The sequence below is a fragment of the Rhea pennata genome, chromosome 9 (assembly GCF_028389875.1).
Source record: "Rhea pennata isolate bPtePen1 chromosome 9, bPtePen1.pri, whole genome shotgun sequence".
In the NCBI taxonomy this organism is placed as follows: Eukaryota; Metazoa; Chordata; class Aves; order Rheiformes; family Rheidae; genus Rhea; species Rhea pennata.
Window position 1 is genome coordinate 20,617,777 of NC_084671.1, and position 19,122 is coordinate 20,636,898.

At 38.4% G+C, this 19,122-nt stretch overlaps 1 protein-coding gene across 1 annotated transcript in view; it reads left to right on the forward strand.

The window, feature by feature from the left end:
* The window catches only part of FARSB (phenylalanyl-tRNA synthetase subunit beta), a 40,977-nt gene extending 23,837 nt beyond the window's left edge, over positions 1–17,140 (forward strand). Inside the window, exon 17 of the mRNA XM_062582641.1 lies at positions 16,455–17,140. Within this exon, the coding sequence (XP_062438625.1) occupies positions 16,455–16,606 (152 nt within the window). The 3' untranslated portion in view covers positions 16,607–17,140. The remainder of the gene's footprint in view (positions 1–16,454) is intronic.
* The last annotated feature ends 1,982 nt before the right edge of the window (positions 17,141–19,122 follow it).

The following is a 19,122-nucleotide window of genomic DNA, read 5'->3' on the forward strand; positions in this document are numbered from 1 at the left end:
TAAAGAATGGATTATGATTGGTCATATGTAATACATTATAAGCAGTTTGTGACTTTGGGCTATAGACAAAGAACAAAATGTGTCTGCACCTTCCTCTTTCACTGGTGATGCAGAAGCTCTCCCAGGATGACTCGTAGCTTCCCTGCAGTTCTCCTGACATTGGAGTTTAACCTTGGTGACAATGCAGATGGCCGATAGTGTAGTGCCATAATGAATGCAGTATCACTGCACCAACTTATTTAGAAGACCTTGACTGCAAAGATAGTTGGATGTCAAAGGAGTTTGGGATTGGGTTTTCTTTCTTTTGTTTTTTGTTTTTTCTTTAAAAAAACCTGCTTGGCACTCTGCCAGTTAAGTGTGTGTGAGAGAGAGAATGTCAGCAGATGATGGAGTAAGGTCAACTGCTGAGTGAAAAAAAGATATCCTGTAACATCTTAACAGACTGCAGCATACTGAAATATTCAGTAGAGAAGCAGTGCCAGTCACTTCAGAGGTTCTAAATCAGGATAATAACACAAGGCATGGATTTTTAGAGGTTTTTTTTATGGAGCACACTTTTTTACTGCCTATTCAAAATTAAAATTTGTATATTGAGAAAGAGGTTTATCCTATGAAACTGATTATGATTTAGAAAAATTCCAGATACTTTTTATGCATGTGATCTTCAGCAAAACTTGGGACTAGCATGCAGCACAGTGTAAAGAGTACATTCCTTATGTAACTGATTAAGATATTTCCAGTGATTATTAGAAAATAATATGGAGAAAAATGTTGTTTTGAATAAGCAACAAAGAAGAGATTGAGGAGATGCATTGGGCACATATTTGCCTTTTTTCCAAATTCATTTTGAAAAATGAAATGCCTGTACTGCATTCTGTTTGGTCCATACGTGCAAATCATGGCTATTTAAACCCCTTCTGTTCCACTAACACCTAAATACCCTGTGATTTGACCTTAAGGTCAGAGCCTTATTGCTTTTCTAGCAGCACCTGTGAAAAAAGTACAGATGCTAGAAAACATGGGTGAAATTGTGATGTTCCCCTGGCCTTTGCACTGCTCTTTGGTGTAATCTGAGCTAGCTAATAAACAGAGAAGGGATGTTTCGAGCAGCCTGAAGGAAGAGGGGGTTTTGAGTGACTGAATTTAAGGATTTCAACATACATTTGGCATTTGATGCTTTCAGTTTCTTAAAAGTACTGATGAAACCAGTTGCTTTTTTGTTATCACTAGATATACCAAATGATACAACTTTAAAGATGAAAAAATGGCAAAGCAATCCATAATCAAACATAGATTGAGAGGAGTACTATTTTTGCATCTCTCCTCTCAGTCTGTGTGTTCCATAATGCAATTTCTCAACATACTATGCCATTACTAAAATGTAAAGAGCAGTATGGACATGTACATGTAGGAGGTAAACAAAACTAAAATAAAAATAAGCTTTGTAAAATATAAAAATATGAGTGGAAAGAGCCAACCAATTTAATCAGATATTGTTGGGTAATTTTATTTAATAAATTGGTTTCTTTTTGAGATCAATTTAACTGATTTCACTTCACTTAAAATTAAAACTAGAGGCATTCTGACAAATATATTGGAAGGTATTCTTAATTACAAGTTTTAATCTCTGCAGAAATGGGTAAATTTACTGCAATATTTTGATCATCTTTTCTACATGACCATCTCAAAGGGCGGTTTTCTTCCACTGGTCAGGACCATAATCACTAAAGGTGATGTTAATCAAAGGATTTAGATCCATAGTAAAGTCTTAAGCTAAAAAGAACAAAAAGAAGGCTTATGCTTACTAAATATTGTCAATGGATTCTGTATTGCAGTCTTCAAAGAAGTAGTGTGAACCATTTGTGGTATAAGGTATAATTACCTTTTTTTACATTACTACATTTAGAGTGACTGTCCCTTATCTAAGAAACCCTATTTTTGCAGTACCTTTTAAGAGTCTCAATGTCAAATGTAAGTGAATTAGGCACAACAAACTGTTTGAAAAGGAAAAAAATCCCTTTTAATAAAAAAGAATGTTTTATAAAAGCAACTTGTCAAGTTCACAAAAAATGGTGAATCTGGGCATAGAGACTGCTTCACTGTCTATCCCGTTGCCTTCCATGACAAAATTTATGTTTGATGAATAACAGCATCCTCTTCTGTGAATACAAACAATTGCCGAATGTGTGAAATTATGACATGAGCTGCTTTTTTAAGATACATGTTGTCAAATCTTGTGAATTTCAACTAAACTATTGGACTTTTTTTTATTAAATGTTTAGCTCAGGCCATTCGTCCATTTATGGTAATCAACAGCTTAATAACGCTGGGAAATCAGCCAACTTGTATTCAGCTAGAACACATACTTAGTCTTGCTTCCTTCACTAATTGACAATTGTCTTAAAGAGAGAAAGAGAAAGAAAAAGTGAGAGAGATTGCACTCCTTTCTTTTTGCTGCCTTTATTTAATGAAATGAAAGGTGTGGTAAAGTGTAGAAAATTTTAATTCCACAGTAAATCATAGTAATAGCTTCCCATCTAATAAGGTTTAGCTGTGAAATTAGAGGTGTAATAGTTATCTCCATAACTAAGAACATCAATAAACATTTGCTTTTACAATAATAATTATACAACAAATCACAACCTAATCTCCTTTTAAAGATAACCTCAATTCACAAGACACAAGACGAGGGAAGTTTGGGACTAATTCTGAATTTTATGTACAGGATTGAGCCCATGCATCTATCTCTTGTGAGCAGTTTAAACTGGGAGATTGTAACACACATAGATGTTTAGTGTCTGTGTTGAATTTAGCATCATTAATACCCGTTTTGTTTTAATGAACTCTAACTTGGTTACTATCAATGGCAATCCTGGCCTTTTAGTTTCCTGTCTTGGCAACCACTGCGTCATTCATGACTGGCAATAATTGTATATTTACTCATAGAAAACTAAAGGAAATGTGCTTAGTATGAAGCTTCAAAACATCATTTATGACATTTTAGAAAGTATCAGCCAATTCTTATTTAATGGGCATTGAAAAATAGATACTGTATAGATGCCATTGCATCCTTGCAATTGCATTTATATAACAAACTTGTAATTTGAAAGAGTAGAATCAAATTTGCTTTACAACATCTGTTTTCCATAAAATTTGTAAGCTGGTAATTGATTGAATTTAAGTCTTCTGCATTTCACATTTCCTGATTTTCTCTCTCTCTCTCTCTTTTTTTTTTTTTTTTTGTTTTGTTTTACCACTCAGGTTCAATATTACAGTCACTAGTTTATGATTATCTTGATTACCCATCTTGGAATACTGGCACAATATTAACTTTTTTACTAGAATTATGGAACTCCCCAGTACTGTTATTGTAAATTAACATCAGGAAGTAGGATATTTGCTTTGAGAATTTACAGTTCTGGTGTCTAAGACCTCTAGTATATCTCAAAAACATCTTACTCCTGGTAGATATAACCAAACATTAGCTTTAGTATGTCAGTGCACTGGAATACACCTCATTATGTTCAAGAATACCTTACTTTTTTTTTTCTCCAGATGAAGAAAAGAAAAGTTGTATAAACTTGTGCTTTTTCTATCTCACTTAAAAAGTTCGATCAGTCTCGTTAATAAAAGAAAATATCTCCACCTATGATTTGTTTCTGATATTCTTAAAAATCTTTTTAACACTGTCCTTAACGCTGCCAGTTAATTAATCCTCCCCAATCACTTCGGTTTGCTTGATGCATTTTCAGCTACTGATACTAATTAGGTTTTATGAAATGCAATTTATTTCTCTCATTTTAAGTAGTTTTTCTAATTTTTGACTGCTTTTACTTCACCACTGAATATGGGTAAGGTCTGCCCAAAATTGTTCACAGTTTTTTTTTCTTTGGCTGGTCAGTTAGTTTTTTTGTTTGTTTTGTTTTTTGCAGAATTGATACTGATGCTTATCTAATAAATTGGTCTCGTGGAATTCCCAATCTTCCACTCCTGCATTTCTGGGGAAGGGTTGTTTTGCTTTCACCTAACAGCACTAAGAGTTAGGACCTTTTCTTTTAAAATCGAATGATTTTAGTGCAAGTTAAATGCCCAAATACTTTTAAACATACTACCCTAATTCTGCACAGCTTTTTAGCAGTTCTGGCACTGACCATTACGATGCCTTAACTGTAAGTCTATGGAAACTACAGGATTTGGGGAGCAGGGTGTCATGTCAATTTGTAGTGTCGCAAACAAAGTTCTCACATCATCTTTTCACATCCTGCAAAATTAGGTATTTGTCACTAGTTCTCATGGCTTTCCCAGTGTTGGCCACTTATTTAAGATCTTATGAATTTCTAATTGATTTCTTATCCTTTTCTCTTAAGCAATCTCCCCTGCAGCATCAAAAGAGCTTAGTTACCTGAAGAAATACAGCTCTAAGAATTCAGAATTAAATTAAATTCTCTAATAAGATGGGTGTCGCGGCTCATTTAATGTCCCTTTAATCATCTGTTATCTCTGCTCTTCCTTCCTTCCTGTGGATGCAAGATTTGCAGTTTACAGGCGCTAAGTCCCTGACAACAAAACTGAGGCCAGGTTTGTTTCAGCCCTAACAACTATCTTCTATACCAGTGCTGATTCTTCAAATTTGACTGTAATTGAATTAACACTCAGGAAGGTACTTGGCAAAGATGTGATACAGAAGAGTTGCTTATTTTATTTCCTTAGCCAGATTGGGAGTTTACAATGTCTGGAGTTTCTCCAGATAAACCTGATTTATCAGAAGTGACTTATCAGCGATCAGCAAGCTGTATCGCTGGACCTCTCAGAGGTGTTTGGCTCCTGGAAGGGAAGCAGGTATGCCAAGCAGCACCAAAGCAGTCTGTGCCAAACAAGCAGTCCAAAGACTATCAGGAGGAAGGGCATTAACAAAGCATACAGGAGGGTGCTGAACCATAGTGGTTTCTGGAAATAGGTCTCTTTTCATAAGCTTTGTTACACTTACCATGGGAACAAAAAAAAAGGAGGAGGGGAAGATATCAGAAGTTAGTGGGTTTGAGGGCTTTTTCCATTCATGTGGTTATTTCAACTACTCTTCTGAAAGTTTTTGATGCATCTTCCTGATACCCTTCAAGTATAAACAGATTGCACAAAGCTCATTCCCAAAAAAGATTTATCAGATTGACAGATAAGTATGTTCTTTCAGCATAGCATGGGACAATAAAGTGTTTGACAGACTTGAACTTTTTTTGTCTTTTAAATTTTCATCAACAACTTAGTTTGACAGAAACTCCCCCCCCCACATGTGAAATAAAGTTCAAGAGAACAAAGTATTTTTTTCTCAGATAAATTCAGACCATTATTTCAGATGAGAAACTGCACTTTGAACTGGTTCATTTAGAAGTATTTTTTTCATAGTATAACAGTGTGAGGGGGAAAAAAATCTATGGAAGTTACAGGGTTTGGGGGAGAAGGGGGGATCAACAAGTCAACTTACAGAGAGTTACAAATAAGGTTCTTATATATTCCTCTTTTTCCAAGTACTAAATTAAGATTACCATTATTTTCTTCCCACTGCATTTTTTTTTTCTAACAGATTAGGAATGCTCCAAATGTAGCAGCATTTCTCCTGACAGTTTAAGCTTCAATTTTATACCATTTTCTATCAACTGACAGAATCATCTAAAATGTTGGCGTTCATGATTCTGAGCTTAAGATGCTAATATCTTCCCCCTGCCATTTAGGCTGTGCTTTTCTGCTGTTCCTTGATTGTGGAGGCCTCTTCTGAGTTTAATTCTTTTTTCCCCAAAGCAGCTATATTTTTTAATCATACATCACAGCAAGTCTAATAGATAAAAATCTTCCTTGCATCAAGAGTTTAAAAATTTTAGCACAACTTACATTATACTACATTATACTACATAGAATTAGGTCACTACTTTTTTTGTTTTCTATTCTCTTACATCTTGAAATAGAAAGTTACTTTTAAAAATTACATTTTCAATACAGCTGTTGAAAAGCTGTCTCTAGAAAAGAAATGATTCATCCAAATCAGTAAGCAGAAATAGCTGCAAATCACAAATTTCTTTTCTGAGTGAACAGGGACCATGTCAGTGGTCTCACAGAGGTGAGGATTAGTGCGCAAATAATTTGAGTTGTATTTATTTTGAGTTTTATTTAAATATCATGCTAAATAAATAATATTTATTCATATATGCATTTTATTATGCCAGTGTCATATGTTTGGGCTGTCTTTTTTTTTTTTTTTTTAATTAAGTGAAGAGGTTTGGTATTTTCTTTTTTTAGGAACCAGTGAAGACTCTTTCCCACATACGCATCGGTTTTCTCTAGATATCTAGAGAGCTCCTGCAGGCTGGCTGTGTTGTGGATTTGATGTTTGGGGTGACACCAGCCCCAAGTTTGGTGGCTGGTAGCAGAACTCCACGTCACACAGTTCATCTGCTCTCACTGCAGAAACCCACAGGCATGCGAGGGGCTTGAGGGGACACGCTCAGCGTGACATTGCTGCAAGATTCGAGAGCTGAGCAGTTCTCTGATTTGCTTTGATTTTTGAATTGTGATGCAGTGAGAGAGGAAGAGTGCTTCAAATTTACTATGATACATATTTTCTTTCAATTATTAATACAATGACTATTTAAACAAGAGTTTGCAAGATTTTAGCTCAAACTTTTACATCAACATGAATGCAGAATCTTAAGACTGGTGTTTCTCATGCCCATGGTAGAAGAATTGACTTTACCTTTTCTTGCAGCGTACATATTACAAAGCCGTAGGTAGCAAAGAGCCTCTGAGCTAGTGCAGGCACAACCTAGTATGTCTGCTGGTCACAGAGCTTCCTTACTTGGACTGAGAAGCAGAATATCCAAATTTGTTATAGACTCTGTGTTGCTTCTCATCATAAGCTGGCTTGCACTTAACCAGTTTGCAGATTTGCGTTCCTAGTGGGGTAGCCAAATTCTTAAACCATAAGGCTTTGATGTGTAAGTGAAATTTTAGTTGCTAAAAACTAAATGACTAACAGTTTTAGTGACTGCTGGAATTCTTAGTTTAATCGTGTACTATTCCATGCTAGTTTGTTGAGCCATTTTCTAAAAGGCATGAAATGTGGTAGCCATGAAAGCATAACATCAGTGGCTGTATCTGTCTCAGAGTGGGTAATGTCAGGGCACTGCACAGGAAGGGTGGCTCGATCTAGGGCATGAAATGAATAAACACTATACAAACTAAATATGACATGCTGAAGTAAACTTACAGACTGACTTAGTGCTGTTTCTTGTTATTCTCTAATGGTCTATATGAAGTTAGAGCCTTAAAGCCAAAACCTGCTGAATTACTATACATACATAGACTGTGTTATTCCCCCTACCATAAAGAATATGGTTTATTCATTCTTTAGTCTCTGACAGATTCTGATGTTTGTAGAGGTGAGTTATGCTTTTAGATGTATAAAGAGGGACAAAACCAGTCACGGAACAGAAGTAAATTAAATTTTCTATAATTCAAAGCTTTATGTTCTCTAACTTAAGTGAAATAGCTGGACATTTGAGAAAAATAGAGCATTATTTGAGATTAGGAATTCTCCGGATTTGCAAAAAGCTGTGACAGTATCAACATGGGTTTGGGACTTTTAAACACGACAAACTATAACATTCCATATAAATCCTGATTTCAAAACTGGCCTAAAAATAAAGATTAGCTATGTAATGGTAAGTTTACAGAGCAGCTAAATTCCAGTGTAGAATTGCCATTTCCCACAACTGCTGCACAAATGCAGATTTATTGAGCTCAGTGAATTTATGACACAAACACTAATTTATAGAAAAATATACAGAATCCAGGAGAATTCTCTCTAGGTTTTCTATTCGAGACAAGGTTTTCTACACATAACATTTAAACAATCACCCTGGTACTCCAGAACTGAGCACATGAAACCCTGTTACCCAGATCAGTGACCTGAGATGCCTGCTTTTCTTAGCCTCAGCATCTGCACAAATACCACCTTCCACCGGGAGAGGCAGGAACATGGTGCTTTTATCCACATAATCTGTACTGTAATCATAAATACATCACAGAAGAATAAACGGGAGCTGTAAACCTGTTACCTTCCTTAAGCCACTTCCTGACTTGTTTCCATAGGGGCACCTAGCAACACCCACACATCCTCCATTACTCCTCTTGGGGAGCTCTCCAGCAAGAATTAGAAGTAAAGCTAAGCTAAAAATCAGCATCTGTCTCTGTATTGAGGGGGAAAAATTTGCTAGATATATCAGTCCTCAGTCCATCACTGCAACACTTTAACATGATTCTAACAAGTGACTGTGGGTCCAAGCAGTATTATGATTATTTCACATTGATTACAGTTAAAAGTTACATTAGACATTGTAAAAGTAATGAGATGAACAGGACATAGTCTGCTAAATGTTACTGTATTAAAGTAAAATATCTACAAAAAGAGGGCATTGTGTTTGTTTGTACTTTTTAATTGCAGACAAACCAGAATAGAGGATATTATTACAAAGATGTATATTGTAAATTTATATTTGTAAAATGATATTGTCCAACATAAATATTATTCAATATAACCAAATAGAGTAGAATTCTATATAAGAGTTCTTACATATGAAAATGACTTAGTTTGCCTCATACCCTCCTCCTTGAGGCATGAATTAATAAAAATACAGCCCTTGACTTGCAATGTGGAAAAGATTATTAATTCACTGATCACTGCAAATTTGTGAATGACTGTACATAGTTTCTGGCCTCATTGTAGCCACAAGAACCCTAATATTTAACTGTCCTTTTGCTATACAGAGTACCTGTCCAGATAAACTGATTGTCCTTTTGCCCTTTTTTGTTATGCCCTTTATACAGAAGCTTATGAAAAAACAGAAGAAATCAAAATGAAAGATATGCTTTAAATAGAGCCTTAGTAGGCTCTGAACCTATTCATTCTTATCATACAACTGTTTATTGTTTTTTCAAATGTTAATTTTCTTATTCGCTGCTGTGTCATTACCGTTGTGTGTGATTTGTTGGGTGGAGGTTCTCGCCAGCCTTTTCTCAAGAGTTCCAAACCAAGAAACTAGCTCATGAATATCCCACTCAGCCCCAAACATGTTTTCTCTGGGTGTGAGAGTGGGCATAGGGAAAGAATAGCTGACAACCGTAAGAGCAATTGGTCTCTCGCAGTATATTCCAAAATCATTCAAGATTTGAAATCTCCATAGTTTAAAAAGTGCCTTAAGGTGAATCATCCCATAAAATGTAATTTAGAGGTCTGTGTGGTTCATGTTGTGTAAAGTTTTGGGAGCCTGATGCACTGCATGGACACATACACAAGAGAAGGTGGTTGCCTTCTAAAATACTGGCTCATAGTGTATTGTGACTTTGTATTTGAGTATATCTGTCTAAAAGGTGAAGAACCAGCTCCTAAAAAGAAAAACAGCCAGTAGCCTCACAAAAATAAATTCCATATGACATAGCAAAGATAAAACTACTTCAACAGGTGAGTCAGGATGAGGAAGTGAAAGGGCAGCTGGAGTGACTAAGGGGAATGGGAATTAAGATGAAAGACTTCAGAGGCCACATGAGCTCCGCTCTGTTACCATCTTAAGCTTCAGCTTCCGATGTTCCTTCAAATTATGGGAACGAATGGGGAGGTTTTAAGGCTTAGTGCAACTGTAGGCCTATAATACTACTTTAATCTATTTCTTTTTGAAAAGGAGGGAGCATAGAGTAGAGAAAAGAAACTGTGCAAGGTGTTTGACAACAAAGAGTGCAGGGAATTCAGACTTTTTTGAGGGTCAATTAGCCAGAAAATGTGCTAAAGACTACATGCTCTATTGGATTACTGGCCAAAGAATTACCCCAAAGCAATCAAAGTGGCCTTGTTGCCTGAATTCAGAAAGGCAATTACAGATTTTTGAGGACATGCTACAGAAGCTTTAATTAAAGGTGTTATTTCTACATCACTGAACATTGGAAATTAAATTTTTACTTGCAGCCACAAGAAGTGGCTTTTGTCTGTTGCTTGTGTGCAGTATGTCAACCTAAGACATGACTGGCTTTGGAATTTCTTATTTTAGGAATGTATATTGTGTTTCACCCTACCCCGCTTGCAACTACCAATTATAATGCTGACATACTAAAAGGTGCATTTCCATTGCCAAACCTTCTGGCTTCCTCTAACATTGTCTAGATCTCTATCAGCAGAGACAATGTGATCTCTGACTGGATTTCAAGGTGAAGTTTACTCAAGTACTATTTGTACCTACATCTTTTGAAATTATCTTAGCAAAATATGTGTGCAGAGCAGAAAGGATTAACTATATCAAAAGAGTGATAAATGTGATATCCTTAAAGTGTATGGAATAGTAAATTGCAATTTTTCTTGGATTTAGGGCTCTTAATGTACTTGATAATGCAAGCAACCAGATCTACAAGGATGTAATACAATTGCACCAGCAGCAAAGGCAGTCACTTCCTAGCATGCTTATTGATAACAGTGCCCTTCAGGTGAGGTATGGTGACCACTTGACTAGTGAAGACTTTTTCAGGAAAAAGTGTCTACTCTTCACACCTTTACAGTTCCTGAGAACATGATATAGACATACAGTACAAGGAAGACTTGTCAACTTTGAGTTCCTGCTCAAAAGTTGCAGATCACTGCTGCTATCTTTTTGGGGGAAGGTGCCCTTTGGATTCATTTTGACATCAGGACTTAAAGTTATACTTTGAAATTGGAAGTATAAAATTAAGAGTGCTGAGCTTCAGATTATAGTGCAATTTATTCAAACAAGATGGTAGTCTGTGCATTTTTTCCTGGCTCCTCATACACAGCAGTAGTGTAAGCACATGTTGTTCACAGGGCTTTGAATCTCATTCCAAGGTTTTATACTTTACTGCAAGAAGCAATGCGATAGTCCAGTCCACAACACACTACACAAGCTTTGCTAGAGGTCTAAAACACCATTGCCATTTGCTTGATAAGACAAAAAATGCACAAAGCAGGAAAAAGTTTCCGTACCTTCGTCTCCTGGTTATTTTGATTCATGCTCTGGTTTGGTGTCCTGTTCTATGGGTTGTCCAGGTTCTCCTGTAACTCCTGGCTTGTCCTCTACATAGTGAGGTTCTCCCAGCTCACCTCACCTTTTCTAGTCTTGGTTGGTCCCTCAGTCAAATTGCTCCCCCTGCTACAGAAGACTTGTATCTCTTTTCCCCCTCTTTCTGGTCAGTGATCTTTGGTCCTGCTGAATTTTATCTGTTTTTTTTTTTTTTTTTTTTTTTTTTTTTTTTTTTATGTAGTTTCTTTGCAATAGCTGAATTTTTTTAATCTGAAATTCACCTTCACTCCAAATTCTGGTGCTTTTGCAGAGATATGTGGACAAACACCAAATTTCAGGCTTCAGCCAGTCTCCTTCACTTAACTCATTTTTAGTTGAAGGGAGAGTGACTATGGTGAGGAAGACTTGAGATGCCCTGTCTGCTGGATGCAGTCTGGAGGCCATTTTGGCAAACATGAATAAACTTAGCAACATCCCCTAGTACAGGAATTACCATAATAACAGTTTCATTATTAACCAGACTTCATAAATTATCTGTAAGGCTATTCCTCAGCTTATGTTCCTTTGGTGCAAGAACCAGACATTAGCTGAACAGATGCAGATCCTAAAGCTTTTAACAGGTTCTTTCTTTTCTATTTGCTTGTTGTCTGATTTCCTCCAGTCACAGAATGATACCATGCTAGTGCCACGTCTGCAAAGTACTCTGCAGGCTAGTCATTGCATGGCAAAGTAACAAACATTTCAGGGTTAGCCTAACTAAGATGAAAAGGGGATTTGAGAGTCCTGTTTCCTGCACTTTATGGAACTATGTGTTCCACTTTGAAATTAATTATATATTTATATGTTCACTCTGCAAGGACTCTCAAAGTAAGATAAATAACATCATAGTCATTTTTCCAGCATTGATTGCTACGTATGAAACTGAAAACATGGCTGAATGCCTAATGCGTAGCCTGGAGCAGAATACTCAGAGCTGGAGTGAATGTACGGTTTCATGCTACAGACTTGTGTTCAATCAACAGCTTGTCCCGCTCTCCTCCCTTCTCCCAGGCATGCTCTCCTATCACCTACCTTGAGCAGCTCTGGCACAGATCTATGCATGCCATAAGCCAGTTTGGCTCAGTAAAAGGGCAGAAAAGTAACCCTACAAAAAGTTAATGCTTTGAGCAGTATTCTGGAGTATTTGAGGAGTATTCACCTCCTTAGTGAGTTGATGCAATTTGCCTAGCATCAGCAGCCAAGGAGCAGGGACAAGGAGCAGTGAGTGGAGAGCCGCCCACCTTTTGCTGGTGGGAAGCCACCAGCTCAGTGCAGCTGTATTACGAAGCTGTACCATAATCCCTGGTCATGTTAAGAAGGGATACATTTCTATCAGTGTTCAGGTTCTAGCTAAATTAACATTTCATCTGATAGCATTATCACATAGCACTTTCATGGCTTCCAGTATAATGTGCTGAATTGCCAATAGTTTTCAAAATTTATTATAAATATGCATTATTTATTAAAATTCTAAAGAACTTATGAAGTTTACCTTCGAAAGAAATTCGATACTTTTGGATGTGAGGATTGGGTAAGGCTTCAAGTGCCCCCACCACCTCTCCCCATTCTACCTAACTTCTGACCGATGACTGCTGACGCCTGGGTAGCAGAGCAGTTCTTGTGCCTGAGACTGAATGTTTCTTTCACTCTATGAGAGGCTGCACCAATCTTGGAAACTGCCTTCAACAGTTTGTTCTTTGCATCCTTAGAAATTTAAATCATCCCTACAAACTTTTTTAAAAAAAGAAAAATATAGGTAGCAATGATTGTTTCCGAATCTAAAACACGTAATGTGTTTTACTTACACAGGGTGTTTTACCTCTTAAAGAAAGCATGCCATCTGCAGCACCTCTAGTCACTGAGTCATTCCTAGCTCCTCAGAGTCCACTGCTTTAGAACCGAAACAAAGACTCGGAAAGGTCTGGCTGCCGGATGACTACCCCTGGGGCCTGTAGTACTCCTCTTCTGGCAAGTGCACTACTTGGTGCTGACGCCAATGTCTTCAGCAAGCTTGCTGTTTTGAAGTCCAGCTGAGGGGTATCTGATGTACACAAGCTTTCTCACAGGCAGGACTGTCCAGGCCTACCCCTCGCGATGGCCGTGAGAAGTCGGCGGGCGCTCCTGAAGATGATAGCCCCTTGTCACACCCGGCAGTTGAATCAGCCTCTGTGAGAAGCTTGAGGCTCAGTATTAACTTGCTGAGCGCGGTAGTTCAAACTGTAGGGAGGAAAAACCTGTGTTGTTATACGGCTGCAGTGATAAGAACTGCTTTTGCAATAGAGTGACTCAATGCAGTATTATTTTAGACCCCCCCACCACCACTGAAAGGTCTAAAACCAAGTTAAAAAGAGTTAACTCATGATATATTTGGAACTGGATGTGCAAGTCTGAAGTAACTTTCCCTAGGTTACACACTAAGCAGCTCAGAAGAACGGACAATTCAGATTGTCAGTTTTCTCACTGACCATACTGTTGACGCCCTATTTTCTTTTTCTCTGTAATTTTAAGGAAGGATTTCATGACAGCATTAACATTTGCTTGCTTCTTGCTTTTGTGCCAGTTTAAGTTTACATTCAAGCTTCTAAAAGAATGTCACTGTATCCTGCTCATGAGCGGTACAATACAAGCTTTATTCACGAATAGGAAAACTTTCACCACTAACTACAGAGGTACTTTATTTTTAGGTTATGTTTTCAGCAATAATCTGCAGTGTGATCTGTGTGTCTAGAATTTGTTTCTTGTGTGATCTTTGCATGTAGAATTTGTTTCTTTTCTAAATTTGTTTTGTCAAGTTTTATTTTAACGCTTATTTTGTATACTGCTATTTGGCAGTGGAAAGTGTCTATTTGGCTAGATTCATGTGCTAGCAGAATTTCCATGTTTAGATAATTTTATTCTTGCATGTCCAGTATAAGTAGATGTTTTGCGCTCATAGCTAAGATTTGAGCTGGATGATCTAAAAGATACCAGGTCAAAATATTTTCTAAAACATCTGCTATGTTACTGTGATCATTTACCAATGCCAGCAAATTTCCTAAGACTGCCAAAATTGAAGTACGCATTTGAGTTAATTTGCACTTCCAGCCAGTTGGACAATGAAGAAACTTAATTGGTGTTCCAGTTCTTGCAGCTGCAAGCTATGACTACAGACCTGACAGGAGGTTGTTCTTAAATGAACTATTTCCATTAGGGAGCTAAAAATGAAAATCTCTCTGGGCTTACCCACTAGCAGTCCAGCGCATCGCGAACATGTTTCTGAGATTTGAGGTTAAACTTGGCCTTCTGTTGCCTTTTCTTAAAAGCCCCTTGCAAATGCAGTAAAATGCACTGGGCTGATCCAGTCCCAGGTCTTTCTTTAGTAGCGCTTGGAGCAATCGGAGGGTAGATTGCCCTTGGGAAATTACTGCCGTCCTTTTGCATTGCCCAGAGCGTGCTGAAGGGCCGCGTGCAGCATCGATAACAGGCCGAAGGCTGAATCATCAAAGCAGTTCGTCAGCACACAGTCATCCTCATCCTGTTACAGGAGCAAACAGCGAGGGGATGTTTCCTATCTGCACTGATGCAACTTGACTCGCACCCGAAAATTCACTTTTTTTGTAGAAGATGCTGTCGGATTTTAGGATATTGAGAAAAAGATGCAGGATGGGGGGTAAGGGAAGGGGTACAGACTGTTCTCTGATACTGTCCCTCCTGATTTGTCAGACTTCCAAGTGGAAAGGTAGTAAAGAATTCTTCCCCTGTGGCAGAGTATGCCACAGAGGTATGGCAGTGCCATAAAAAACACAGCCAGGGCAGCTCTCAGGATACAGGAGGATCTGTAGGATTCAGCAGCCTTCTTTAATCCTTTTCTGTCCCTTGAGGGGACAGTTTACAGCAGTCACTACAGCACCACTAGCTGTAGGTCCCAAGCAGGGTGCCTTAATTTGATGGCATCCAGACCTCCTCTCATTTTCAGGATGAAAATAATTGAAGGAAGCAAAAAAATACAAGCTTTATGTTTCAGCTTAGACCACCGAAGCTTACTCCATTCCTTCTAGTTTAATTCAATTTCTTTTGGAGCATCACAGTGCTCTAATCATGCTGGAAGTGACCAAGAAAAGAGAAGGGAGGGGTTGTTTTTCCCTATGACGCATTCCCTGCCTCAGAACATATGTATTCCATGATTTTCCTCTATGAAAAGGCACGTAAAAAATCCTAAATCTTACAAAGTTTGCGCTAGATTAAAATAGTATCTTCCTAGAGCTGGTAGGTTGGAATGTAACAGTAGCAGTACACTTGAGGAGTATCACTTTCAGTCTCAGTCATTACTGCATGCTAGAGGTGTTTGTACTATATACTTCATTGTTAGAGCAGCTGGAAGAAAATGTTTATCATCAACCATCACAGTTGTAAGGAGTAAAACTTTCTGACTGCGCAGAGCCGAAACCTTTCCTTGTCTGCACAGGAAAGGGAAGCTGCTTTTGCTCAGTTTTGTTCGCAGGTGGACGCGTGTTCTGAAAGAGGTGGATTCAGAAGAGGAAGGTTGCTTCTTCTGGTTCTGGGGTCTTGTTTTATCTTGTGAAGGGCTAGCAGACAGAAATGCTACTCACTTCAGAACAGAAACAAACAAACAAACAAAACAATGCAGTTGTGGCTGCTATATCCAAGCTTGAACGTGTTGCTGGTGTAATCTCCACACACACAGGTAAGTTCCCAGACAGGAAAGGCTTTCAGTGAAAAAGTCGCATGGTTCCTCTGAGTCTTCCATGGTCAGTTCAACTTTTTTTTTTTTTTAAAAAAAAAAAAAAAACTTCCAAATAACTTGGGGCTAAGTTTTAAGTAAGAAGATGATGATCTGGGGCTTTCTTTGGATCACTCATTGTTTCAGTTTTACAGTATATATGAAACTGCTTAAAAGCTCTTCTGCAGACGAGGAATGTAGGTTAAGTTTCTAATTACTTGACATGTAATCAAGCGTGACATTCCTACTTACCCCTTAGATCACAGGATGCTTTATTTCCCTAAACAGAAAAGTGGGAAATATTCAGGTGTTAAATAGTACCTAAAGCCTGTAAAAGTTCCTAATTTCAGTATCACTCTGACTTTACTCATTTATCAGAGAACCTCTGATAAAACAACTGGAGTGTGAAAAATGCCCGTGCTTGGGGCTTCACATTTTATTTTTAACTCAAAGTGTTTCCTCGTTCTCTATCAATCGTGACAACTGTTAATGCAAGACAGTAGGAGCCCATTCTTAGCATTTAGCAAAGAGAACTGTTAGAATACTGAGAGCTTTGTTATCCATGCAAAATGCCTGTTGACTTTTTTGACCTGGAGAAATATTGATTTTTTTTCTCACTTTCTTTACAGGTTCTGCTTTCTTTCCTGGTCGCTGTGCTGAGGTCATTGCCAAAGGTCAGAGCATTGGGAAACTTGGAGTCCTACACCCTGATGTTATCACCAAATTTGAGCTCACCATGCCATGCTCTGCCCTAGAGATCAATATTGAGCCTTTTGTGTAAAGGCAGGACTTTTATCCTCGTACAGATAGCCACTTTCACATGCAGCACCCTCAGCTCTTTTGTCTTTCTCTGCAGGGAACATCTGCCTGTGCTTTTATGTTTTAATAAACTAGGAAAACACAGTCTGGCTCCTTGGGTAAATATATTCCTTACACTGCAGTTAGGCTAGCTTCTACAATGTAAGAATGTAGTATCTAGGACTAGACTGCGCCGTCAATGTTTTTAAAGGGGGTGGGAGGCGGGGAGAAACAAGTTGGGTAAAAGCCCAGTGCTTTACAAGAGAGATGTAATGGCAGAGCACATGATTAGTTTTCAAAATCAGAAATGTTCCACAGACACAGCTTCATACTGTAACCGATTATGGCTGCATAACAGGAATCTCATTCTTTTCTTGTTGCATGAAATAAGATAATTGATTAGAGCAAATGTTGAGTGAATGTGAGCAGAACTAAGGAGTTGAGCTTTTATTCTGTACGGTTGTCATGTGCTCATCATTGGCTGGGGGAGGAAAATAAACTTGTTTCATGAAATCCAGAGCTATTTTGTAAGCAAGATGTGTGTAATATCTGCTTCCCTACCCCAGACATAACTGTTGATCCTTTATCGTTCAAAATTCAAAGGGGGAGGGGATGAGAGAAATTAAATTTTTTCACGGTTGAAGTAAGCCTAGTGGTTTTGAAGCTTCAAACCAAATTGAGAAAATGCATTTAAGAGCATATGCCAGTGGTCTTTTGCATGAAGCACTGAAAAATATGAAGGCTTTTATCTGAGCAAGGCTAGTACGTTTGTTAGCAGAAGTTTGTGTGTTCCCTGCTGCACTTGCATAGCGTTACCAAAGGATTTCTTAACCCCAGCAGCACAGCAGAGTTTTACCTTTCTTCCAGTCTTGCTTCTAACAATATACAAGACTCTCTCACAGATTTGGCTTTTCCTCTGGGTGGATTTTTGACAACTGTTACGCTAGCTAGGGTTTGGTCCACTGTGCTTCTGCTAGCTTGGACGCTGAGACCCTTCATCCAGCCATAGCAATTCTTGGTATACCCATTCTGGTGTAATGTAACTGAGTGGGTGGCCAACTCAGTATTTTTAAGCTAGCTCCTTACTGGCTTTCTAAAGAAGCTGGCTATTGCTCATTTGCAATATTATACCCATTTCTAATGTTGCATGGTAACACTAGTAAATATTTTACATTAGGTCAATACACTGTGGCTCATTTCTGTTGTGGGAGCCAGATCCTCTAGGATCCTGAGAGAGGACAGTCCAAGGTTAGACAACTTTGGGATGGTGGGGAAGGATGTTATAGTTACTAGCTAAATAAGAAGAGATGTACAATGGTGATGAGAAGATCAGACCGTAGTTTTGCGCTGCATGTCTGCACAGACCCCTACTCTGGACCCATGATGGCTTTTAAATGGTAGATGTCATTAATCTTAACAGGTGGGAAGGCAGCAGGCAAGGCTTTTTGGTGGAAGCGTTAATCTATTATGAAGAATGCACTAAATTAGCCAGCTGGAAACCCTACAGTTCCCTCAGATGGAAGTGTAGATTTTAGTTATCTCTGCGTGATAGACATGAAATGAGAAGACAGATACTGCCATACGTACCACAACTGACTCAAATGCATAGAGAGAGAAAACTGCAATTCGCATTTTAAAGCCTCCCAAGAGATTATCCAGCTTGTCATTTGCAGGATATATCTCTCCATGATGCCTACACAACTGTAACCAAGCAAGCTCACAGTGTGGGAAGCAATCTGTAACACAGATGGTAAGTATTAAAAAGCCCTGTTTATTAGTGTGTCATGCATGGGGATTAGGACGACAATAAGGCAGATTTGCATTTCAGCAGATTACAGGCATATTTGCATGCACTAAATACATTTCTCTGTACAAGATCTTCTGACTCTTTGGGTGTCCCAATTCTCCTGTGAATTTGCTGTCCTTTGAGTGTAAAGACCAGATTAGATTGTAACTACAGGCTTGAGCAGCAGCGGTATGTGTTGCAAGGCTTTCAGGGATCAGGCGTTCCCCTTTTCCATACCATTTGCTTGTATGTCAGTACCTAAGTTCTTCGCAAGCAGGACATTAGCTCTGTCCCAGGAAGTACCATTACTTGCTTAAAGCAGAAGAGCAGACTCATCAGAAAGGTTACAAAGCCTCTTCCAGAGCTGCTGAACCCTTCCAGAACTACACGCGACATCAGCATCATCTGCAAGGCTTCTGTAGCTCTGCAATTCAAGCTTTGCTATAGTGCTGGGCTCAGGATTTTCTGTGAATCGTGCCAAGTGGGAAAATTCGTATGATTCTAGCACAGTCATTGCAGGACTTTGCCTTTCTTGGCCAAATAACAATTATCTGATACTTACAGTTTGCTCATAGTTGTAGTCAGTAGGCATCTAACACAGTGCCAATAGGAACATCTTGGTGCTAGAGAAAGCCACTGTGGTCTTTCTTATTTTTCTTTGACCTTTGGTTTAGTGATGTTCTCTGACACAAAGCAACTGCTGTCCACCCATG